Raw genomic sequence first — 21,483 nt, forward strand, 5'->3', positions numbered from 1 at the left:
TGTCAATCCTCATGTTTGAAATTTATGTGCATATTTTGTTATACATTAGATGGTGTTATATTTGCCACAGACAAGTGGGGAGAGGAGGTCAGATGGAATCTCTGTCAAGCGGCAAAATCAGTTGACAGCCATGCTTTAATGTGAAGCCATTAACATGTTAGGAAAAAGTATTGATTGATTATTCTAACGCAGACTTGACTCTTCCGAAAAGACAGTACCTTGAGTGCATAGAACACAAATACATCCTGAATGGTTTTCCAGAAAGAGGCTATGGGAGAATACTGGGGCAAGAAATAAAGGAAATACAGGAAAATAATCTCTCCCTCTGCTGCAGCAACACTTTGTATCAGGCAGAATATTCTTGGAGGGGTTGAAGTGGATATTTATAGCTGAGCCTATTGGAGGGGCAGGCCAGGCAGACTACAGCAGCCAGCTGGGTAATTGAGAGAGTGTCACAGTCTAATGTACCCTGTGTGTGGACTGCCATACTGCCACTGCTGTCTCCCTCCATCACCGGCTGCTGTTGTTGCCATATTATCATCATCCTCCACCACTGCCAGAGTCCTCATATACATAGCAGACATATGGGAGGACTGCCAGCTACAGGAAGATATGGTGCATAAGAGACTGGTATCTTCAAGATACGGTGAATGGTAGCAGGACTACTGTGTAGACAGACATAAGCAGCAAGTCACTATGTCCAGGCTTGACCTGCTGGCACGGCCCTAGTCACAAGTTTGGTACAGTCTGGACCAGAGACGGGAATGTTCTGCTGGAGGTGAGGCAACAGACTGGATAGTAATTACACACAGTTCCTGCAGATTACAAGTGGTCAACAGGCTAGATACACAGAATATGTGGATCTGACTCAAAGCCAACCCTCATGGCTGTTCAGTGACCGCTTAATGAAGACAACATTGATTATTTGGTTGGCATTATCTGTGATAGTTTGTACATTCTTCCAGTGGTGATGTATTTTTTGACATTCTTTTTAACATAATGTCCATACATCTGAGTAACAATGTATATTCTGAACTGTTAATATCATGCGATCTGTGACAGAATCAAACAGAAACTTGTCAGTGATAATTATCCACTGTTGCTGTTTGACCCTGAGAGTGATACCAGTGAAAGAGAGCAATACAGAACATTTCTAGCAGCCTGTCACCACACCAGTGAATCAGTGCAGGACAACACTGGGACAACCCACATGAGACACTTACTGCTGCAGTAACTAACACAATTTCCTGGACACAGATGTGGACAACAAGAGTCTAACAGACATTGGCAGATAATTTGATGAGCATTTAGGCAATAATCCCTGTGAAGAGGAAAGCAGTTTCCTCAAGCCTATCAAGCACACACTGCAAAGCATTGTTTACATGTAGAGTTACGCCAGAGGTATTTGCCCCATAACTCAACAAGGAGAAGGAGCAGGTCTGGAGCAGGATAAATTATAGGCGAGATAATTATACCGCTGTAGAGGTCTGCTGCTGCTGCCGACAAGTGGTGGCAGTGGTGGGATGTGTACAGTCCTCCTCCCCTGATGGTGTAGGGTATCAGCCCTCATGACACAGTGTATCTCCTCTCTGCTCACTCAGACCCAGCCCTCAGCTGTCAGTTCATGGGGTCCTGCAAACAGAGGATGCTTCGTCTATAAAGTAGTCAGTTACCGAGGATACGGGAATTTGTGATTCTGCTACTGCTGTGTCAATATGGGAGATGTACACTCCACTAATGCTGCTGCAACCAACAGCTCAGATGATCAGGAGGTATATTCTGCCTTTGTTTTTCCATACTCATCTCCCTGTACTGACAGACAGAAATTGGTTTCGTATTTTTTAAGTTATTTTTAGTTGGAGAGCTACTTGTTCATATTCATTACCTAATGATTTTGCCATGTATGAAAACAAGCGTATGGTGGTAAATACTTTAGCCATGGTATTAATATTTACCTATCTCCCTGAATTTACAGCATGGCATTGACATTCATTATAGCCAGTTGTACCATGATGATACGATTATTCACCAACCTACCTGCTGCTGTATTGCCCATGCTAACTCTACAAACATAGTGTTGTGTGGTCACATGATGAGTCAGCTGTCATATGTAAGTTGTTTGATCTGTGTCGCAGGATTAATATGAGTATTGTGGAACTTGGTTGTTTTAATTGCTCTCAGATACAGGAAGATCATGCAAATAGATTCTATTTTGTTTGTTTTCTTTATCCTGAGTCACCTACTTTTCAACTGGTTTTAAATGTCTGGATATGCAGTAACAAACAACAGTATGATAGAGAGGTAGAATGATGGTCATGTGTGCCCAGTGTGTGGTGGGCCCAGTGTATGGTGTGCCCAGTGTATGGTGGGAGCCTGGCAATGTGTCTCTAGCATTTCTGGAATGCTGATGTTGACAGTAAAGGTGGACATACTAGCAGTCGGGTGGGAAGCTCAGTCAATATGTGGGCTGGATTGTCAGGTCAACAATTTCAGTGTAGTACTTGTATGCCTCTGTACATCGCTGAACATATCTGTATGCCCCTAAAAAACTGTACACAAATGTATACTTCAGCTGACTCCTGTATTCAACTGTACACCCCTAAATACCTCCTTGAACCCTTGTATACATCTTCATACCTCTGCATACCACTGTGTACATCTGTATACCACAGTGTACCTCTGTATACCACGGTGTACATCTGTGTACCACTGTGTACATCTGTATACCACTGTACATCTACATACGATGGTGTACCTCTCTATACCACGGTGTACCTCTGTGTACATCTGTATGCCACGGTGTACATCTTTATACCACGGTGTACCTCTGTATACCACTGTGTACATCTGTATACCACGGTGTACCTCTGTATACCACTGTGTAGATCTGTATACCACGGTGTACCACTGTGTACATCTGTATACCAATCTGTGCATCTGTATACCACTGTGTACATCTTTATACCACTGTGTACATCTGTATGCCACTGTGTACATCTGCATACCACTGTGTACATCTGCATACCACTCTGTACATCTGTATACCACTCTGTACATCTGTATACCACTGTGTACCTCTGTGTACTACTGTGTACATCTGTACACCATACCATCTGTATACCACTGTACATCTGTATACCACTGTGTACATCTATATACCACTGTGTACATCTGTGTATACCACTGTGTACATCTGTATGCATACCACTGTGTACATCTGTGTACCACTCTGTACATCTGTATACCACTCTGTACATCTGTATACCACTGTGTACCTCTGTGTACTACTGTGTACATCTGTACACCACTGTGTACATCTGTATACCACTGTGTACATCAGTATACCACTGTGTACATCTATATACCACTGTGTACATCTGTGTACCATGGTGTATATCTGTATACCACTGTGTTTATCTGTATACCACTGTGTACATCTGTATATGACTGTGTACATCTTTATACCACTGTGTACATCTGTATCATCTGTATACCACTGTGTTCATCTGTATACCACGGTGTACATCTGTATACCACGGTGTACCTCTGTATTCCACTGTGTACCTCTGTATACCACTGTGTACTTCTGTATACCACGGTGTACATCTGTATCATCCGTATACCACTGTGTACATCTGTATACCACTGTGTACATCTTTATACCACTGTGTACTTCTGTGTAAATCTTTATACCACTGTGTACGTCTTTATACCACTGTGTACATCTGTATACCACTGTGTACATCTTTATACCACTGTGTACATCTTTATACCACTGTGTACATCTGTATACCACTGTGTACATCTTTATACCACTGTGTACATCTGTGTACCACTGTGTACATCTGTATACCACTGTGTACATCTGTATACCACTGTGTACGTCTGTATCCCGCTGTGTACATCAGTGTACCATGGTGTATATCTGTATATCACTGTGTACGTCTGTATGCCACGGTGTACATCTGTATACCATCTGTACTTCTCTCCACACCTGTATACCTCTGTGTCAGGACTACTCAGATGTTACCAAGTGTGATTTAGGTGTACATGTCATACCAACTGTGATATAGGTGTAGATGTCATACCAACTGTGATATAGGTGTACATGTCATACCAACTGTGATATAGGTGTACATGTCATACCAACTGTGGTATAAAGTAGATGTCATACCAACTGTGATATAGGTGTACATGTCATACCAACTGTGACATAGGTGTACATGTCATACCAACTGTGATATAGGTGTACATGTCATACCAACTGTGATATAGGTGTACATGTCATACCAACTGTGACATAGGTGTACATGTCATACCAACTGTGACATAGGTGTAGATGTCATACCAACTGTGATATAGGTGTACATGTCATACCAACTTTGATATAGGTGTAGATGTCATACCAACTGTGATATAGATGTACATGTCATACCAACTGTGATATAGGTGTACATGTCATACCAACTGTGATATAGGTGTACATGTCATACCAACTTTGATATAGGTGTACATGTCATACCAACTGTGACATAGGTGTAGATGTCATACCAACTGTGATATAGGTGTACATGTCATACCAACTTTGATATAGGTGTAGATGTCATACCAACTGTGATATAGGTGTACATGTCATACCAACTGTGACATAGGTGTAGATGTCATACCAACTGTGATATAGGTGTACATGTCATACCAACTTTGATATAGGTGTACATGTCATACCAACTTTGATATAGGTGTACATGTCATACCAACTGTGATACAGGTGTACATGTCATACCAACTCTGTCTGTATATACTACACCCCCTACAAGCCTGCTGAACTATAGGAGAGGAAGTTATGTTGTCAGCTGATAGATGTACCAGGCACCCTAACCTCCACTCCATGGCAAGGGTAAAGTACAGGTCAGCTGACAAAAGGCTGGGGCCAGCAATTGAATTAATGACTGTTTACAAAATGTTCTTGAAGCTGGTGATGTACTGATGGACAGTTAGACCTGATGGTGACTATTCCAGTTCAGCCCACCAGGAGGTAGACTTAACCCAAGATGTTACTGGTATGGGTATCCCCAAGATGTTACTGGTATGGGTATCCCCAAGATGTTACTGGTATGGGTATCCCCAAGATGTTACTGGTATGGGTATCCCCAAGATGTTACTGGTATGGGTATCCAAGAAACGCACTTGTCATCAGGAACCCTGTGTAGACAATCAATGTGCGCTGGGAACCTGTTATTATTCTCTGGAATGTTAACTGTTATCATTCAGCTTTGCAGTTTCAATGATGCTACATGATGGATGTTTTTGAGTTTGCTATGATGTTGGAAGTAACCACATTGTTTTGTAGGGCATCTATTTCACCTGTACAGCAGCACTCAGAAACATTGTAGTGAGATGGTGTTTGGGGATTATATGAGACTGTATAAAATTATCATTTGTGAGTCCAATACAGTTTCATGAAAATATTTTATCAATATATTGATTTTATTAATTTACCTGTGAGCACTAGATAGGTTTAATGAGGACATAGAATTGTATTTTGCCTTGATGTGAGTGCTGTTAGTGGATGTGGGTTCTTAATGTCAAGGTTGAGGCAAACTAGGCATGCTTTAGCATTCTGTAATTGAGTTGAAATTCTCTTTTAATCTTTTGTTTTCAGCCTGGGAGACAATCTAGCTTGATAGTGGGAGGTACTGTAGGTAAACCACTGACTCCAAATACTTGATTTACACTGGAACGCTTGTGTATTTGTGTAGGTCAGAATGAAAACACTAAGGAAACCATTGAGAGGGAACTTCCTTTCTTGCCCCGAACATTAGCCCTCTCAGCCCACACAAGGTAGTGAGTATACTGAAAGTCCCCACACATCACACCAGCCCACACAAGGTTGTGAGTATACTGAAAGTCCCCACACTTCACACCAGCCCACACAAGGTAGTGAGTATACTGAAAGTCCCCACACATCACATCAGCCCACACAAGGTAGTGAGTATACTGAAAGTCCCCACACTTCATACCAGCCCTCACACTATAGTACTGTCGGAAATAGAAAATACTGTTTTTAGGCTGTTACTCTGTATCCCTAAAATTGACACAATTGCAAATAGCATATGTCGAAATAACCCATATTGGCCTAACTGGGTGTTCAGTGGGATGCATAATAGGATATCCAGAAAAGCATGTTTACTCGTAAAATCGGGCGAAACTTAGAAAAAATAAGAATAGCTGCTGAAAACAATAGATCAGACTATAGATGGCAATTAGGTCGCTCAGCCAGGTATGACGACGGACCGTCGACTCACTTGACATGGAAAGCACGTGCTGCCCACAGACACAAGGGGTCATCTCAGATATATTTTATGCTTTTTCATGGGTATTGAATATGTCTCTATTGATTATGTAATCGTAGCTAATGACCATCCCCAAGCCCGACCCCAACTACTGTCAGCAACACCCGTCTCGGTGTTGCTTTTGAGACGACCCCTCCTACCTGTTTCTTTTTATAGTGATAGTGAGACTCAATGGTATCTACCTCCTTAATAGTTTCAGTATTAAAGTTGTTACTTTTTAAGTCTGCTATAGTTTATAATAAAACTAAGTCTAATTTCATAATGGATATTTAAAAAGTGTCATTTGTTATACAATATCATCGCACACTAATTTGCATAAAGCCATGGTCTGCTCCAAATAAGTCGCTTCAGACTTTGAAAAAAACCCGCATTGCTCATTTCTGCACTAATCTCTCCTCAGTAAAATCCTTCTTTAACATTTCCTATCTCCCTCCCACTGACACTGTAGTTAGGCCGAACTTAGTTTAACAGATATTTCACACTTTCACATATTAACTACCTAAATTGTAGATATAAATGTGAAAAAACAGGTTTTTTTCTATTTCCGACAGTACTATAGCCCTCACAAGGTAGTGAGTATACTGAAGGTAGTGAGTATACTGTCACTTCCCACACTTCACACCAGCCCTCACACCAGCCCTCACAAGGTAGTGAGTATACTGAAGGTAGTGAGTATACTGTCAGTTCCCACACTTCACACCAGCCCTCACACCAGCCCTCACAAGGTAGTGAGTATACTGAAGGTAGTGAGTATACTGTCACTTCTCACACTTCACACCAGCCCTCACACCAGCCCTCACAAGGTAGTGAGTATACTGTCAGTTCCCACACCTCACACCAGCCCTCACAAGGTAGTGAGTATACTGAAGGTAGTGAGAATACTGTCACTTCCCACACTTCACCAGCCCTCACACCCCCTCACAAGGTAGTGAGTATACTGAAGGTAGTGAGTATACTGTCACTTCCCACACTTCACACCAGCCCTCACAAGGTAGTGAGTATACTGAAGGTAGTGAGTATACTGTCACTTCCCACACTTCACACCAGCCCTCACAAGGTAGCGGTAGTATACTGTCACTTCCCACACTTCACACCAGCCCTCACACTAGCCCTCACAAGGTAGTGAGTATACTGAAGGTAGTGAGTATACTGTCAGTTCCCACACTTCACACCAGCCCTCACACGAGCCCTCACAAGGTAGTGAGTATACTGAAGGTGGCATGAGTATGCTGTCAGTTCCCACACTTCCCACACTTCACACCAGCCCTCACAAGGTGAGTGAGTATACTGAAGGTAGTGTCAGTATCACAAGCCAGTCACTGAAGGTAGTGAGTATACTGTCAGTTCCCACACTTCACACCAGCCCTCACACCAGCCCTCACAAGGTAGTGAGTATACTTAAGGTAGTGAGTATACTGTCTCTTCCCACACTTCACACCAGCCCTCACACCAGCCCTCACAAGGTAGTGAGTATACTGAAGGTAGTGAGTATACTGTCAGTTTCCACACTTCACACCAGCCCTCACAAGGTAGTGAGTATACTGAAGGTAGTGAGTATACTGTCAGTTCCCACACCTCACAATAGTTATCACATAGTTTTGTGTATACTGTTGGTCCCCACACCTCACACATATGCTCTCAGTCCTGATTCATTCCAGTCTCTTCTGTGTCAATTCCAGTCTGTCTGTGTCTTCTGCCTGAGAATCAGTTTCTATTTGAGACAAAAACTGTTGCAGTAGATGTTCTGTTTGCTTAATCTCTCCCATCCACAAACACACATAGCTTCTTCTCACTTACAGACACGTATACACATGCACACACGTAGCATAATGACATTGGACTTGGTAGCAGTAAGCTAGTGGAAGTGGGCAGCAAATAGACTGTGGAGTTGGCAAGTCATCAGAACTTACAAGCCATAATGGTGATGGTTGCCAAGAAAACATGGGTGTGGTCTCAAACAGAGGAAGTGTTATCAACATCACAAAAAATATGAAATCATCGGCATACAAATATTGAGCAGACAATGATGAAAAGATGATATCATTTGTAAATGTAACCTCTTAGCATGATCTTTTGTCTCTCCTCCCAAAACCCCTCCCCATTCCAAGTCTCTCTCCCCCAACACCTCCCCATTCCAAGTCTCTCTCTCTCAACTCCCCTCCCCATTCCAAGTCTATCTCCCCCAACACCTCCCCATTCCAAGTCTCTCTCCCCAACACCCTCTCCCATTCCAAGTCTATCTCCCCCCAACACCTCCCCATTTCCAAGTCTCTCTCCCCAACACCCCTCCCCATTCCAAGTCTATCTCCCCAACACCTCCCCATTCCAAGTCTATCTCTCTCAACTCCCCTCCCCCATTCCAAGTCTATCTCCCCAACACCTCCCCATTCCAAGTCTATCTTCCCCAACACCTCCCCATTCCAAGTCTCTCTCCCCCCCAACACCTCCCCATTCCAAGTCTATCTCCCCAACACCTCCCCCATTCCAAGTCTCTCTCCCCAACACCTCCCCCATTCCAAGTCTATCTCCCCCAACACCTCCCCATTCCAAATCTCTCTCTCAACTCCCCTCCCCATTCCAAGTCTATCTCCCCAACACCTCCCCATTCCAAGTCTCTCTCTCTCAACTCCCTCGCCATTCAAGTCTCTCTCCCGCCCAACACCTCCCCATTCCAAGTCTCTCTCTCCCCAACACCTCCCCCATTCCAAGTCTATCTCCCCAACACCTCCCCATTCCAAGTCTCTCTCCCCAACACCTCCCCATTTCAAGTCTATCTCCCCCAACACCTCCCCATTCCAAGTCTATCTCCCCCAACACCTCCCCATTCCAAGTCTCTCTCTCCCCAACACCTCCCCATTCCAAGTCTATCTCCCCAACAGTCATTCCAAGTCTCTCCCCAACACCTCCCTCCATTCCAAGTCTCTCTCTCCCCCAACACCTCCCCATTCCAAGTCTATCTCCCCACACCCCTCCCCATTCCAAGTCTATCTCCCCCTTACACCTCTCCATTCCAAGTCTCTCTCTCCCCAACACCTCCCCATTCCAAATCTCTCTCTCTCAACTCCCTCACCCATTCCAAGTCTCTCTCTCCTCCAACACCTCCCCATTCCAAGTCTCTCTCTCCGCCAACACCTCCCCATTCCAAGTCTCTCTCTCCAAACACCTCCCCATTCCAAGTCTCTCTCTCTCTCAATACCCTCCCATTCCAAGTCTCTCAAAACACCCCTCCCCATTCCAAGTCTCTCTCTCAACACCCCTCCCCATTCCAAGTCTCTCTCTCTCAATCACCCTCCCCATTCCAAGTCTCTCTCAAACACACCCTCCCCATTCCAAGTCTCTCTCTCTCAACACCCCCTCCCCATTCCAAGTCTCTCTCTCTCTCAAGCCCCTCCCCATTCCAAGTCTCTCTCTCTCAACACCCCTCCCCATTCCAAGTCTCTCTTTCTCTCAACACCCCTCCCCATTCCCAAGTCTCTCTCTCTCAACACCCCTCCCCATTCCAAGTCTCTCTCTCTCAACAACTCCCTCCCTATTTCCAAGTCTCTCTCTCTCTCAACTCCCTCCCCCATTCCAAGTCTCTCTCTCTCTCTCTCTCAAGTCTCTCCCTCCCCATTCCAAGTCTATCTCTCCCAACTCCCTCCCCATTCCAAGTCTCTCTCAAACACCCTCTCCCATTCCCAAGTCTCTTTCTCTCACACACCCTCCCCATTCCAAGTCTCTCTCTCTCTCAACACCCCTCCCCATTCCAAGTCTCTCTCTCTCTCAGCTCCCCTCCCATTCCAAGTCTCTCTCTCTCACAACTCCTCCCCCATTCCAAGTCTCTCTCTCTCAACACCCCTCCCCCATTCCAAGTCTCAACTCTCTCTCTCTCAGCTCCCTCCCCCATTCCAAGTCTCTCTCTCTCAACCCCTCCCCATTACAAGTCTCTCTCTCTCTCAACACCTCCCCATTCCAAGTCTCTCTCTCAACACCCCTCCCCATTCCAAGTCTCTCTCTCTCTCAACACCCCTTCCCATTTTCCAAGTCTCTCTCAAAACACCCCTCCCCCCATTCCAAGTCTCTCTCTCTCTCAACTCCCCTCCCCATTCCAAGTCTCTCTCTCTCTCTCAACACCCTCCCCATTCCAAGTCTCTCTCTCTCTCTCCTCCCCATTCCAAGTTTCCCCTCCCCATTCCAAGTCTCTCTCTCTCTCTCTCAAGTCTCTCTCTCTCTCCTCCCATTCCAAGTCTCTCTCTCTCAGCACCCCTCCCCATTCCAAGTCTCTCTCTCTCAACTCCTCCTCCCCATTCCAAGTCTCTCTCTCTCAGCACCCCTCCCCATTCCAAGTCTCTCTCTCTCAACTCCTCCTCCCCATTCCAAGTCTCTCTCTCTCTCAGCTCCCTCCCCATTCCAAGTCTCTCTCTCTCACAACTCCCCTCCCCATTCCAAGTCTATCTCTCTCAACTCCCCTCCCCATTCCAAGTCTCTCTGCACTGAGGGGCTGTGCTCAGACTGGGTGAGTTATTGTATGTAATGGAATCGCCCAGGGTAACATTGTACTCTAACAATGCTATAAGTGGAGTTTGCAGCAATATTTATCGAGAGGTTGAAGTGTCAGGTGTAGCCTCCTGCACTCTCTACATGTATGTACTTGAGGTAAATATTGACACAAGGCCACATATCCGAAGGCAACAGTGGTGGCATTGCACTTATCTGCTTGTGTACAATGGTGAGGATGGCCTCCCTATGTGTGTACAAACACTGAACACCTCACCTTATCTGTTGCCCCTTTGGGCTGTCTCTGTGCACTGTCTCCTCCAATTGATGGTACAAGGTCTATTCAATACCTACCCAGAATATCTAAGCTGTTTAATGTATACATATCTCAAACTGGAGGTATTAGGTCCATCCCGTCCCCATCTTATCATACGTTGAGTGAGTATATACACTGTAAGATATACATATATCAAACTGGAGGTATGAGGTCCATTCAGTCCCCATCTTATCATACATTGAGTGAGTATATACACTGTGTAATATATACGTAATCAACTGGAGGTATCAGGTCCATTCAGTCCCCGTCATTTCATACACTGAGTATATACACTGTGTTAGATATACACATATCACACTGGAGGTATCAGGTCCATCCCGTCCCCGTCTTTTCATACACTGAGTATATACACTGTGTAAGATATACACATATCACATATCAGGGTCCAACTGGAGGTATCAGGTCCATCCCGGCGTGTATCCAAGTAATATATGATCATCGTGTAGGTATCAGGTGTATTATCCCAATCTTATCATCTGGAGGTATGCACTGTGTAGGATCCATTCAGTCAAACTGGAGGTATCAGGTCCATCATCATCCAAGTATATGATGAACGTGTACACTGTGTAATATATACGTAATCATCTGGAGGTATGAGGTCCATTCAGTCCCCATCTTATCAATCGTTGAGTATATACACTGTGTAAGATATACATATATCAAACTGGAGGTATCAGGTCCATTCAGTCCCGGTCTTTTCATACACTGAGTATATACACTGTGTAAGATATACATATATCAAACTGGAGGTATCAGGTCCATTCAGTCCCCGTCATTTCATACACTGAGTATATACACTGTGTAAGAATAATTCCTTTATTATCCATTTTATTCATGTACGTTTGTGCAGTAAAAAACGGTAAGCAAGTGTGACAGCCCTCTTCATTGATGTCACATTCAATTGTTTAATGACGTCACAGGCGACGAAATACAGAAACAATGGTTGCTAGGCAAAAGTTATATGTGCAGATATGATATATATGACACTGGTTATGATTCACCATATGGGTAATAAATGCATAATTCTCACTAGTGGTATTGGGACCAGTCAGTCCCCATCTCGCTATATACCGGTAACGAGTATATACACTGTGTAGTGTAAGCATGCATCAATGTTGGAGATGCTTGGTCCTAGGATTGATGGTTCGTGCCATCACATCACGGCAGGCTTGAGAATGAACATATTTATATTGAGATTTACTTAATGTGTTTTATCTAATGTCATAACATCTCATGATATAAAGTCATTGCCAGAAGTATAGGTGAAGAAGAGAAGAATCAGCTCAAGGCACATGTATTGCAGATTATTGACACCTTATTTATACTTGACTTGTTCGGGTGGAAGAAAGATAAAGAGAAACAGATATAACTGTTTGCTTTGCCAAATGGTGAGAATCAAGTTAGTTGGCAATGATTATGTCTGCCAACAGGATCAGTGTTGATTGGTGTCAGAGACGGAAGCTGCCTGCTGGTGTTTGTGGAACATACAAATATTGTATTGTGTACTGACCTGCATAATTGGCCAGGGTGAAGTCGCCATTACACTGCAGATGTAGGCACAGCGGCCAGCACCAGGGTGAAGTCGCCATTACACTGCAGATGTAGGCACAGCGGCCAGCACCAGGGTGAAGTCGCCATTACACTGCAGATGTAGGCACAGCGGCCAGCACCAGGGTGAAGTCGCCATTACACTGCAGATGTAGGCACAGCGGCCAGCACCAGGGTGAAGTCGCCATTACACTGCAGATGTAGGCACAGCGGCCAGCACCAGGGTGAAGTCGCCATTACACTGCAGATGTAGGCACAGCGGCCAGCACCAGGGTGAAGTCGCCATTACACTGCAGATGTAGGCACAGCGGCCAGCACCAGGGTGAAGTCGCCAATACACTGCAGATGTAGGCACAGCGGCCAGCACCAGGGTGAAGTCGCCATTACACTGCAGATGTAGGCACAGCGGCCAGCACCAGGGTGAAGTCGCCATTACACTGCAGATGTAGGCACAGCGGCCAGCACCAGGGTGAAGTCGCCATTACACTGCAGATGTAGGTAGCCAGCACCAGGGTGAAGTCGCCATTACACCAGCACCAGGGTGAAGTCGCCATTACACTGCAGATGTAGGCACAGCGGCCAGCACCAGGGTGAAGTCGCCATTACACTGCAGATGTAGGCACAGCGGCCAGCACCAGGGTGAAGTCGCCATTACACTGCAGATGTAGGCACAGCGGCCAGCACCAGGGTGAAGTCGCCATTACACTGCAGATGTAGGCACAGCGGCCAGCACCAGGGTGAAGTCGCCATTACACTGCAGATGTAGGCACAGCGGCCAGCACCAGGGTGAAGTCGCCATTACACTGCAGATGTAGGCACAGCGGCCAGCACCAGGGTGAAGTCGCCATTACACTGCAGATGTAGGCACAGCGGCCAGCACCAGGGTGAAGTCGCCATTACACTGCAGATGTAGGCACAGTGGCCAGCACCAGGGTGAAGTCGCCATTACACTGCAGATGTAGGCACAGCGGCCAGCACCAGGGTGAAGTCGCCATTACACTGCAGATGTAGGCACAGCGGCCAGCACCAGGGTGAAGTCGCCATTACACTGCAGATGTAGGCACAGCGGCCAGCACCAGGGTGAAGTCGCCATTACACTGCAGATGTAGGCACAGCCGCCAGCACCAGGGTGAAGTAGGCACAGCTGCCAGCACCAGGGTTACACTGCAGATGTAGGCACTGTGACGCCAGCACCAGGGTGAAGTCGCCATTACACTGCAGATGTAGGCACAGGCCAGCACCAGGGTGAAGTCGCCATTACACTGCAGATGTAGGCACAGCCGCCAGCACCAGGGTGAAGTCGCCATTACACTGCAGATGTAGGCACAGCGCCAGCACCAGGGTGAAGTCGCCAATACACTGCAGATGTAGGCACAGCGGCCAGCACCAGGGTGAAGTCGCCATTACACTGCAGATGTAGGCACAGCGGCCAGCACCAGGGTGAAGTCGCCAATACACTGCAGATGTAGGCACAGCGGCCAGCACCAGGGTGAAGTCGCCATTACACTGCAGATGTAGGCACAGCGGCCAGCACCAGGGTGAATTTGCCAATACACTGCAGATGTAGGCACAGCTTGTTAATCTGGGCATTCTTGGTATTGCTTACTCAAGTTGGTAGCTGATTCACACAGAAACCATATACTGGTAAATATATATCCTTAGATGCAGATTTCTGTGCACTTTAAGCTTCACATCTTTAACGATTCAAACAGAATTTGGTGTTAAACAGATATGTAGTGCCATAATATTTTGTAATGCCCAGTGTCATAATGCTGAACATGTCACCTATTATACACATATTTTTGTCCCCTTGCTAATGATGCCGCTGTGTAGGTGACTACAGCAGAAAACAACTGATGTGGACTTAGACACATCCCCCATCTCACCATCCCCACATGTCATGCTGGCATGGGTGTTCGGTAAAAAAGTCCTTGTTAAATAAGTACCAGTAAAAAAGTCCTAAATTTGCCAAGGTAAAAAAGTCCATAAAATGTATAGAAAAACAAGGCTTTTATATTTTATATTTTTTCATTATCACACATACAACAAATGTAAAGGTCTTATGACATAACGAAGTGACTACAGTTAACATTATAAGTTATAATGAATCATATGATGACCTTGGCCTACTGATGTTTATCAAGTCGGATGTTCACTGCCACACAGTGTAAAAACTCAGGGATGGACTTCCTTCCAGTGGTAATGTCACTACACAGTTTGTGCATCCTGAGGAAGACAGTTTTGATTTTCTTCACATGGACATTTCACATGACCTTCAAAGGTCAGTTTACCAGATGTTGTCACTGCCTGCTACAGTGATGTACCTGATGGGGTCACGGAGTACTACAGTGGTGTACCTGATGTTGTCACTGCCTGCTACAGTGATGTACCTGATGGGGTCACGGAGTACTACAGTGATGTACCTGATGGGGTCACTGAGTGCTACAGTGGTGTACCTGATGGGGTCACTGAGTGCTACAGTGGTGTACCTGATGTTGTCACTGCCTGCTACAGTGATGTACCTGATGGGGTCACGGAGTACTACAGTGATGTACCTGATGTTGTCACTGCCTGCTACAGTGATGTACCTGATGGGGTCACGGAGTAATACAGTGGTGTACCTGATGTTGTCACTGCCTGCTACAGTGATGTACCTGATGGGGTCACGGAGTACTACAGTGGTGTACCCTGATGGGGTCACAGAGTGCTACAGTGATGTACCTGATGGGGTCACAGAGTGCTACAGTGGTGTACCTGATGGGGTCACAGAGTGCTACAGTGATGTACCTGATGGGGTCACAGAGTGCTGCAGTGATGTACCAGATACTGGTATTTATAAGTTTATTCAACCCTTTTGAATGTTGTCTCAGCATCAAGTGAAATGGAAATGGTGATAATAGGAAATGTGCATCCAGTATGTTGAGGAACTGTCGTGTTGTCAAAAACATATCTTTTGCAATAAATATCTGAAATTAATTTCCTGATCATAACAGTTTCATGTAGTTACTGTGTTCAGTAACAGTCACACTGCTGCTGTCTAATTAACAGATTGCTATACGATTCACATGATCTCTGTCAAATAATTCAGCAATGAAATGCCTGTTATCTGGTCTGCTCATCAACCCTTAGTTCTCATCACAGTGTGTCTTAATGGTTAGAGTTGGACGGTTTGCTCACCTATCACCTTATGACTGAAGGAAACTTAGGTTATAGATGTCATTGATGATAGCAGGCAGGCAGGCAGGTCAGTAGCCTGGTGAATGAGTAGCCAGTACCTATACAGGAAAATGAGTAGCCAGTACCTATACAGGAGAATGAGTAGCCAGTACCTATACAGGGGAATGAGTAGCCAGTACCTATACAGGGGAATGAGTAAACAGTACCTATACTGGAGAATGAGTAGCCAGTAGCTATACAGGGGAATGAGTAGCCAGTACCTATACAGGGGAATGAGTATCCAGTACCTATACAGGGGAATGAGTAGCCAGTACCTATACAGGAGAATGAGTAGCCAGTACCTATACAGGAGAATGAGTAGCCAGTACCTATACAGGGGAATGAGTAGCCAGTACCTATACAGGAGAATGAGTAGCCAGTACCTATACAGGAGAATGAGTAGCCAGTACCTATACAGGGGAATGAGTAGGAATGAGTAGCCAGTACCTATACAGGGGAATGAGTAGCCAGTACCTATACAGGAGAATGAGTAGCCAGTACCTATACAGGAGAATGAGTAGCCAGTACCTATACAGGGGAATGAGTAGCCAGTACCTATACAGGGAGTGAGTATAACGAGGCAAGTGGATGATCATAAGCAGGCAGGCAAATCAGTAGCCAGGTACCTGTATCAGTGCTGTAATATTCCAATATTCATGCATTAACATCACTGGTAAAGCTGAATATTACAATCATAACTGTCTGCTGAGTCAATGTATAGAGCAAGGGTAATATGTTTCCTTGTTTATTGTCGACTTTGAGCTAACACGTATTTCCCTGATGAGGGATGTGTGAGGTTGGTGGTGTTGTTCCTGTCTCAGTGTGGCTAATGAGACATACTGAGCCCCTAGCAAGATTGGCTGTTGTTTTGACATCTACTGCCAGACATGCAGCTTCATGAGGTGGTTGTCCAGGTCCTGCCAGCTCCCAGGGTAATAAGGGAAGGGCTGCCCTACCTGGGGCATCAACTAAAAACAGATCTCACACTTGGCATTTCTTCATAGCTGGATAGATGTGCAAGAAGACAATATGGTGGCTCTGTATTATCAGATTTGATACAAGAGTTCACTGTCGTGTCTGCTGGATCCTTATCACTGCATGGTGTACACCAAGAATATACCAATGTGTAACATAGTGGACCATAGTGGACCCCAGTGGACCTTATTGTACAACATAATATAGGAACAACCTTGTCATTTAGTGTGTGTTGTACAATGCCGAGAGTTTGTGTTATGTGGAGAGCCATGAAGGAAACAGTGTCCAGCATTGTGAGTTGATGTACAAGTGTGTCAGTACCCGGTAGTGTGCCAGTCCAGAGGGCCCATTCTTACATTTAGGCTGATAGTGATGTCAGTGGTGCTTTGTCTCTCGATGTACTGAGGGTACAGAACAGTGGATACAAACTCATGCATTCTGTCTGGTTGGATTTACACATCGTAATTGTCTAATCAGAGTGCCTATGTGTCATTAGATAAACTATAATGGATATCACAGGATGTATTCTTCACTATCTTTGTCCGTGTCATAAATTGTTCAAGAGGCGGGCGCAATATCGCCTTCATCTTCAGGTAAATCTTTTCATGGATGTTTTTCATTAACATAAATAAAACAAGAAGAAAACCTTTCATTCTCTAGAGGATATGCTTCATCATGATTGTTCAAAGTTTGTGTTACTTCACATTTCACTGTAGGTAACATACTTGTTGACATTGATTGGTTGTAGGCTGTTCTCCCCAGGAGCTGAGTGTGGTTATCTGGAAGGAGGGCTTGCCGACAATGTGTTGGTAGTGAGCCAGCAGGCCCAACAATGCATCACTTATCTTCATGTTGCTGCTGAAGTAGACGCAGAACTGTACAAGGACTATTGTATCTTACAGACACACTGACATCAGATGTGATTGTTGTAATTAATGATTTGTTCATTTCACTTAATCTCTGACTTTTTGCTTCAGGTGGCTAGGCACCACACACAGCGTAGCAACTACCAGGAAAAGTACTTGGTGGACACAACATGTCTATGTTAAGCCATCTGAACACAGAGCAAACCAACATCACATTATCTTAACATTGTACCACAAACATTCATTCCATACTTTTACTTTCAGGAGCAGGCTGAACAGGGACAAAATGTGGAGCAGGCAGTTACACCTCAGGTTGTCATGGTTACTAATAAAGCTCCATTGGAATCCACCAATGAAGAGCCAGAACCAGCTCAAGATATTGAAATACCTCCACCTATGGAAATTCAGGATCACACTTTCAAGGCTGCCCAGGAACCACCGATGGAAGAAGTCAGTACTAAACTGGTATGTTGTGAAATGCAGCAATCCACCATCTCACCCAGAAATGATACTTTGACTCAAACAGCAGCCACACTGGGAAATGATGTAAATTATGTCTAATATGCAAATACCACCCCTTTGAGTAAAAGCTGTAGTGCATTAAGGTAATGCACCATAAAGTGACACATTTGCATGGTGATTCTCACTTCCAAGTCAGTTGTTTTAACAAAATAAGCTGTGGAACATGAACATGAACAGGGAAAGTATTTTGCTTTCATATACCCCCATGCAGCAAATAAATGGATTTTGGGTCCTGTAGACACTCTCTCATGATTTTGGAGCGGTCCTAGGGATGAAATTGTTTAATTCAGGTTACCTCTGTGTCAACAACAAATAAAATATATTTTACTTCAAGTAAAGTAAAATTATTTGAATGATTATGCCCTGAAAATCGATCATTGAGACAGGGATCTGTGTAAAGGTTAAGTGCATACTAACATGGCTACCACTGAATTGGCTCTAATGATTAAAATGTCCATACTTTCTGGCCACAGAACAAATCATGTGACTCCTTCTCACATTGTATGTTTAAAAGGTGCGATATAATTCTTACGAATACATCTCTTTACATTTGATGGCTGTTTTCCTGAAACTTGTTTCTGAATCCACAGGTTTATCTTGAATGTAAGTCCATGGCATTGAATTGTCTTTCTTCTAAGTGGTCCTCCAAGAGCTATCCACAGGAGGTTTCTATTGGATGCAGCTTCTTAGTTGGTTAGGATATCATAGATAAATCTAAGAGCTCTTAATGCATTTTGTTATCCCCCTTGGGGTACAAAAAACATCCTCAGCCTGCAGGAAATGAATGTCTCTCTCAGGATTCACAAGGAGATTGCTGGGCGTGTGTTGACACTCCTCATTCTTTTGTCATAGGAAGTCAGCTGATCCTGTGGGAGGACATCATAGCAAAGACCACAGGAGCGTAGGTTCTTCTTTTCAGGAAAATAATTCTTATGTGACTGAAAACAGAGATTTACTAGATTACCTTGATTTCAAGCATTTGCTGTTAAAATACCTTAACTTGGAATGACACCAAGGGAGGGAGAACGAAGTATTCTGATGAAAGAGTATGAATCATATTCAAGGACTAAACTGTTTCTTAGTCCTGTGAAATTCAGAAGTTGCTGCCTTCGACTATTGAAGCTGATGCAAGACATGTCCTACCCCACACAGTAACTGTTGAGGAGGAATCATCATCTGCATTGATTACGTTCATCAATCGCATCTCATCAGAGTCAGAGAAATTGCTGTATTCGCACCCCCTTGTCGATCAGCTCTTTAGAGAGGGAAGTCCTTCAATCAGAGGAAGATAGGAAGTTCCACAGGGTTCTAACATCGGTTTCTTTATCACAACTGAGACTTCAAAAGAGTAATCCCTATCATCAATGGCCCTGCAGGCTGTGCTGGGCCACAGAAGAAGTTCTGGGGAGTGGATCATCCGACAGGACAGTAGAAACAAGCCCAAGTGTCATTCCAAGAGACTTGGGAAAGGGTTTCATCCCAGCTCTCTTCGGACTTCCCAGATATCAGTAGCACGGACCTCAACCTTGCCTATAGACAAACCCTCTTTCCAGTGGGTGGCCATTTATCAGCTGTTGCAGAAAACTGGAAGATCAAAATACAGATCAGTGGATCCTCAAAGTTATCAAGGAGGGGTATCAAGATGAGGACAGTTCTCTGAGCTACTCACTACATCTAAGGAACTCGTCCATGCTTGTTGCCACGGATAACACACTCTAAAGTCCTCACGGAGCTTACAAGGGAACTTTACTGTCTAATGGAAGTCTGGATTGCAGCATCATGGCCAGACACATCCAAGGGAAGATCAACATGCAAATCCTATCTACGGAATGGATGCTTCATCTGAATAGCTATATGGTTTACAACGATGCTCAACAACCAACTTATATCCAGATCCTTCAGCTTACACTGTGCTCACCATGGTGTTTTCTTGGGAAGGCATGATCGCATATGCATAGCCACCAACAGCGCTAATCCCATAGGTCCTTGCCAAGATCAGGAATCATCAGCTAGCACTGTACCTTAGTTATATGCTGGATTAACCATTACTTCTGCCTTGTTGGCCAACGCTTTTCAGACAACTGAAGTCAGACAGATTCCATCACAACCTGGAACAGCTCCACTCACGTATGGAAACCATCTAGTGACACCTTGCATCAACAGGATTTTCACAAGGAGTTTCTTCTGCTGCTACACAGTCAGTCTTCAGGTTCAACATCTGCCTTTCATGAATGTAAAAGGAACCAATTCCTGTAGTGGAAGGTCCTATCTGGAACAACCAATGACCCTATAACAGTGCCAATTATTACATACTCTATTTTATCTTAGGAATGATATCTGTCTTTTGCCTGGCACCATAAAAGGATATTGGTTATCTTTGGCATCTGTCCTCCCTTATCAAGGTTTTATGTTGGGATGGATCCGGTTCTTACCAGGCTGTTACGCTCTTTTGAACTAGAGGATATCCTAATACAGCATGTAACTACGAAGTAGGAGTAATCAGTAGTATTATCAGGATTATTGCGTCATCCTTTTTAACCTATGGAGAAAGCATTCTTGACACAACATTTTAATTGAAGAGTGCTTTCCTCATAGCGATAGCTTTGGCCTCAAGGCTTTTAGAACTGAAGGCCTTTAAAGTATGTTCAGTGGCATTTTTGAAAGATACATCTAGAGTGGCAATTAGAGCAGTGCCAGAGTTCCTCACCAACAATCAAAAGTCCTCGATGGGAATTTTTGCTCCCATTCTAGATCATGACCTATTGGTCAAGGGTCTATGCCCAGTTAGAGCTCAAAAATGATACTTGGATATTAGTGATTTTGTCGTGGATATCTTGTCAAGAACAATCATGGAAAGATATTTCCAAGAACTCAGTGGTTGCCTGAATTAAGAAAACTATAAAGCTGACTCTGGCAGAAGATAGCCTCCTTCTTCCTTAGCATCATGGAAGACTGTCTCACTGAAACATATCAGCGGGTGTCTTCTAACACTTTTACATCTTTCTATCTGAGGGATGTCTGATGTATTGTGTCTGCTTGTTGCCCAGTCTATCCTTACTGCCTCCCTCAGTAGAGATACCAGGACTTCAAAGATGATGTTTAAGATCCTGAGATCAGACAACTACTGGGAAAACAGTCACTACTGAGGGTGGGATTAACTATTTATCTCAGACCTCAGGTTGATTGTTTT

At 44.5% G+C, this 21,483-nt stretch overlaps 1 protein-coding gene across 1 annotated transcript in view; it reads left to right on the forward strand.

Annotated features, from left to right (window-relative positions):
- The window catches only part of LOC124281588 (triple functional domain protein-like), a 188,311-nt gene that overhangs the window by 147,998 nt on the left and 18,830 nt on the right, over positions 1-21,483 (forward strand). The window contains exon 26 of the mRNA XM_046717532.1: positions 18,036-18,236. Within this exon, the coding sequence (XP_046573488.1) occupies positions 18,036-18,236 (201 nt within the window). The remainder of the gene's footprint in view (positions 1-18,035; positions 18,237-21,483) is intronic.

This window comes from Haliotis rubra, unplaced genomic scaffold (genome assembly GCF_003918875.1).
Source record: "Haliotis rubra isolate DU_JTF1 unplaced genomic scaffold, ASM391887v1 Scf285, whole genome shotgun sequence".
Lineage (NCBI taxonomy): Eukaryota > Metazoa > Mollusca > Gastropoda > Lepetellida > Haliotidae > Haliotis > Haliotis rubra.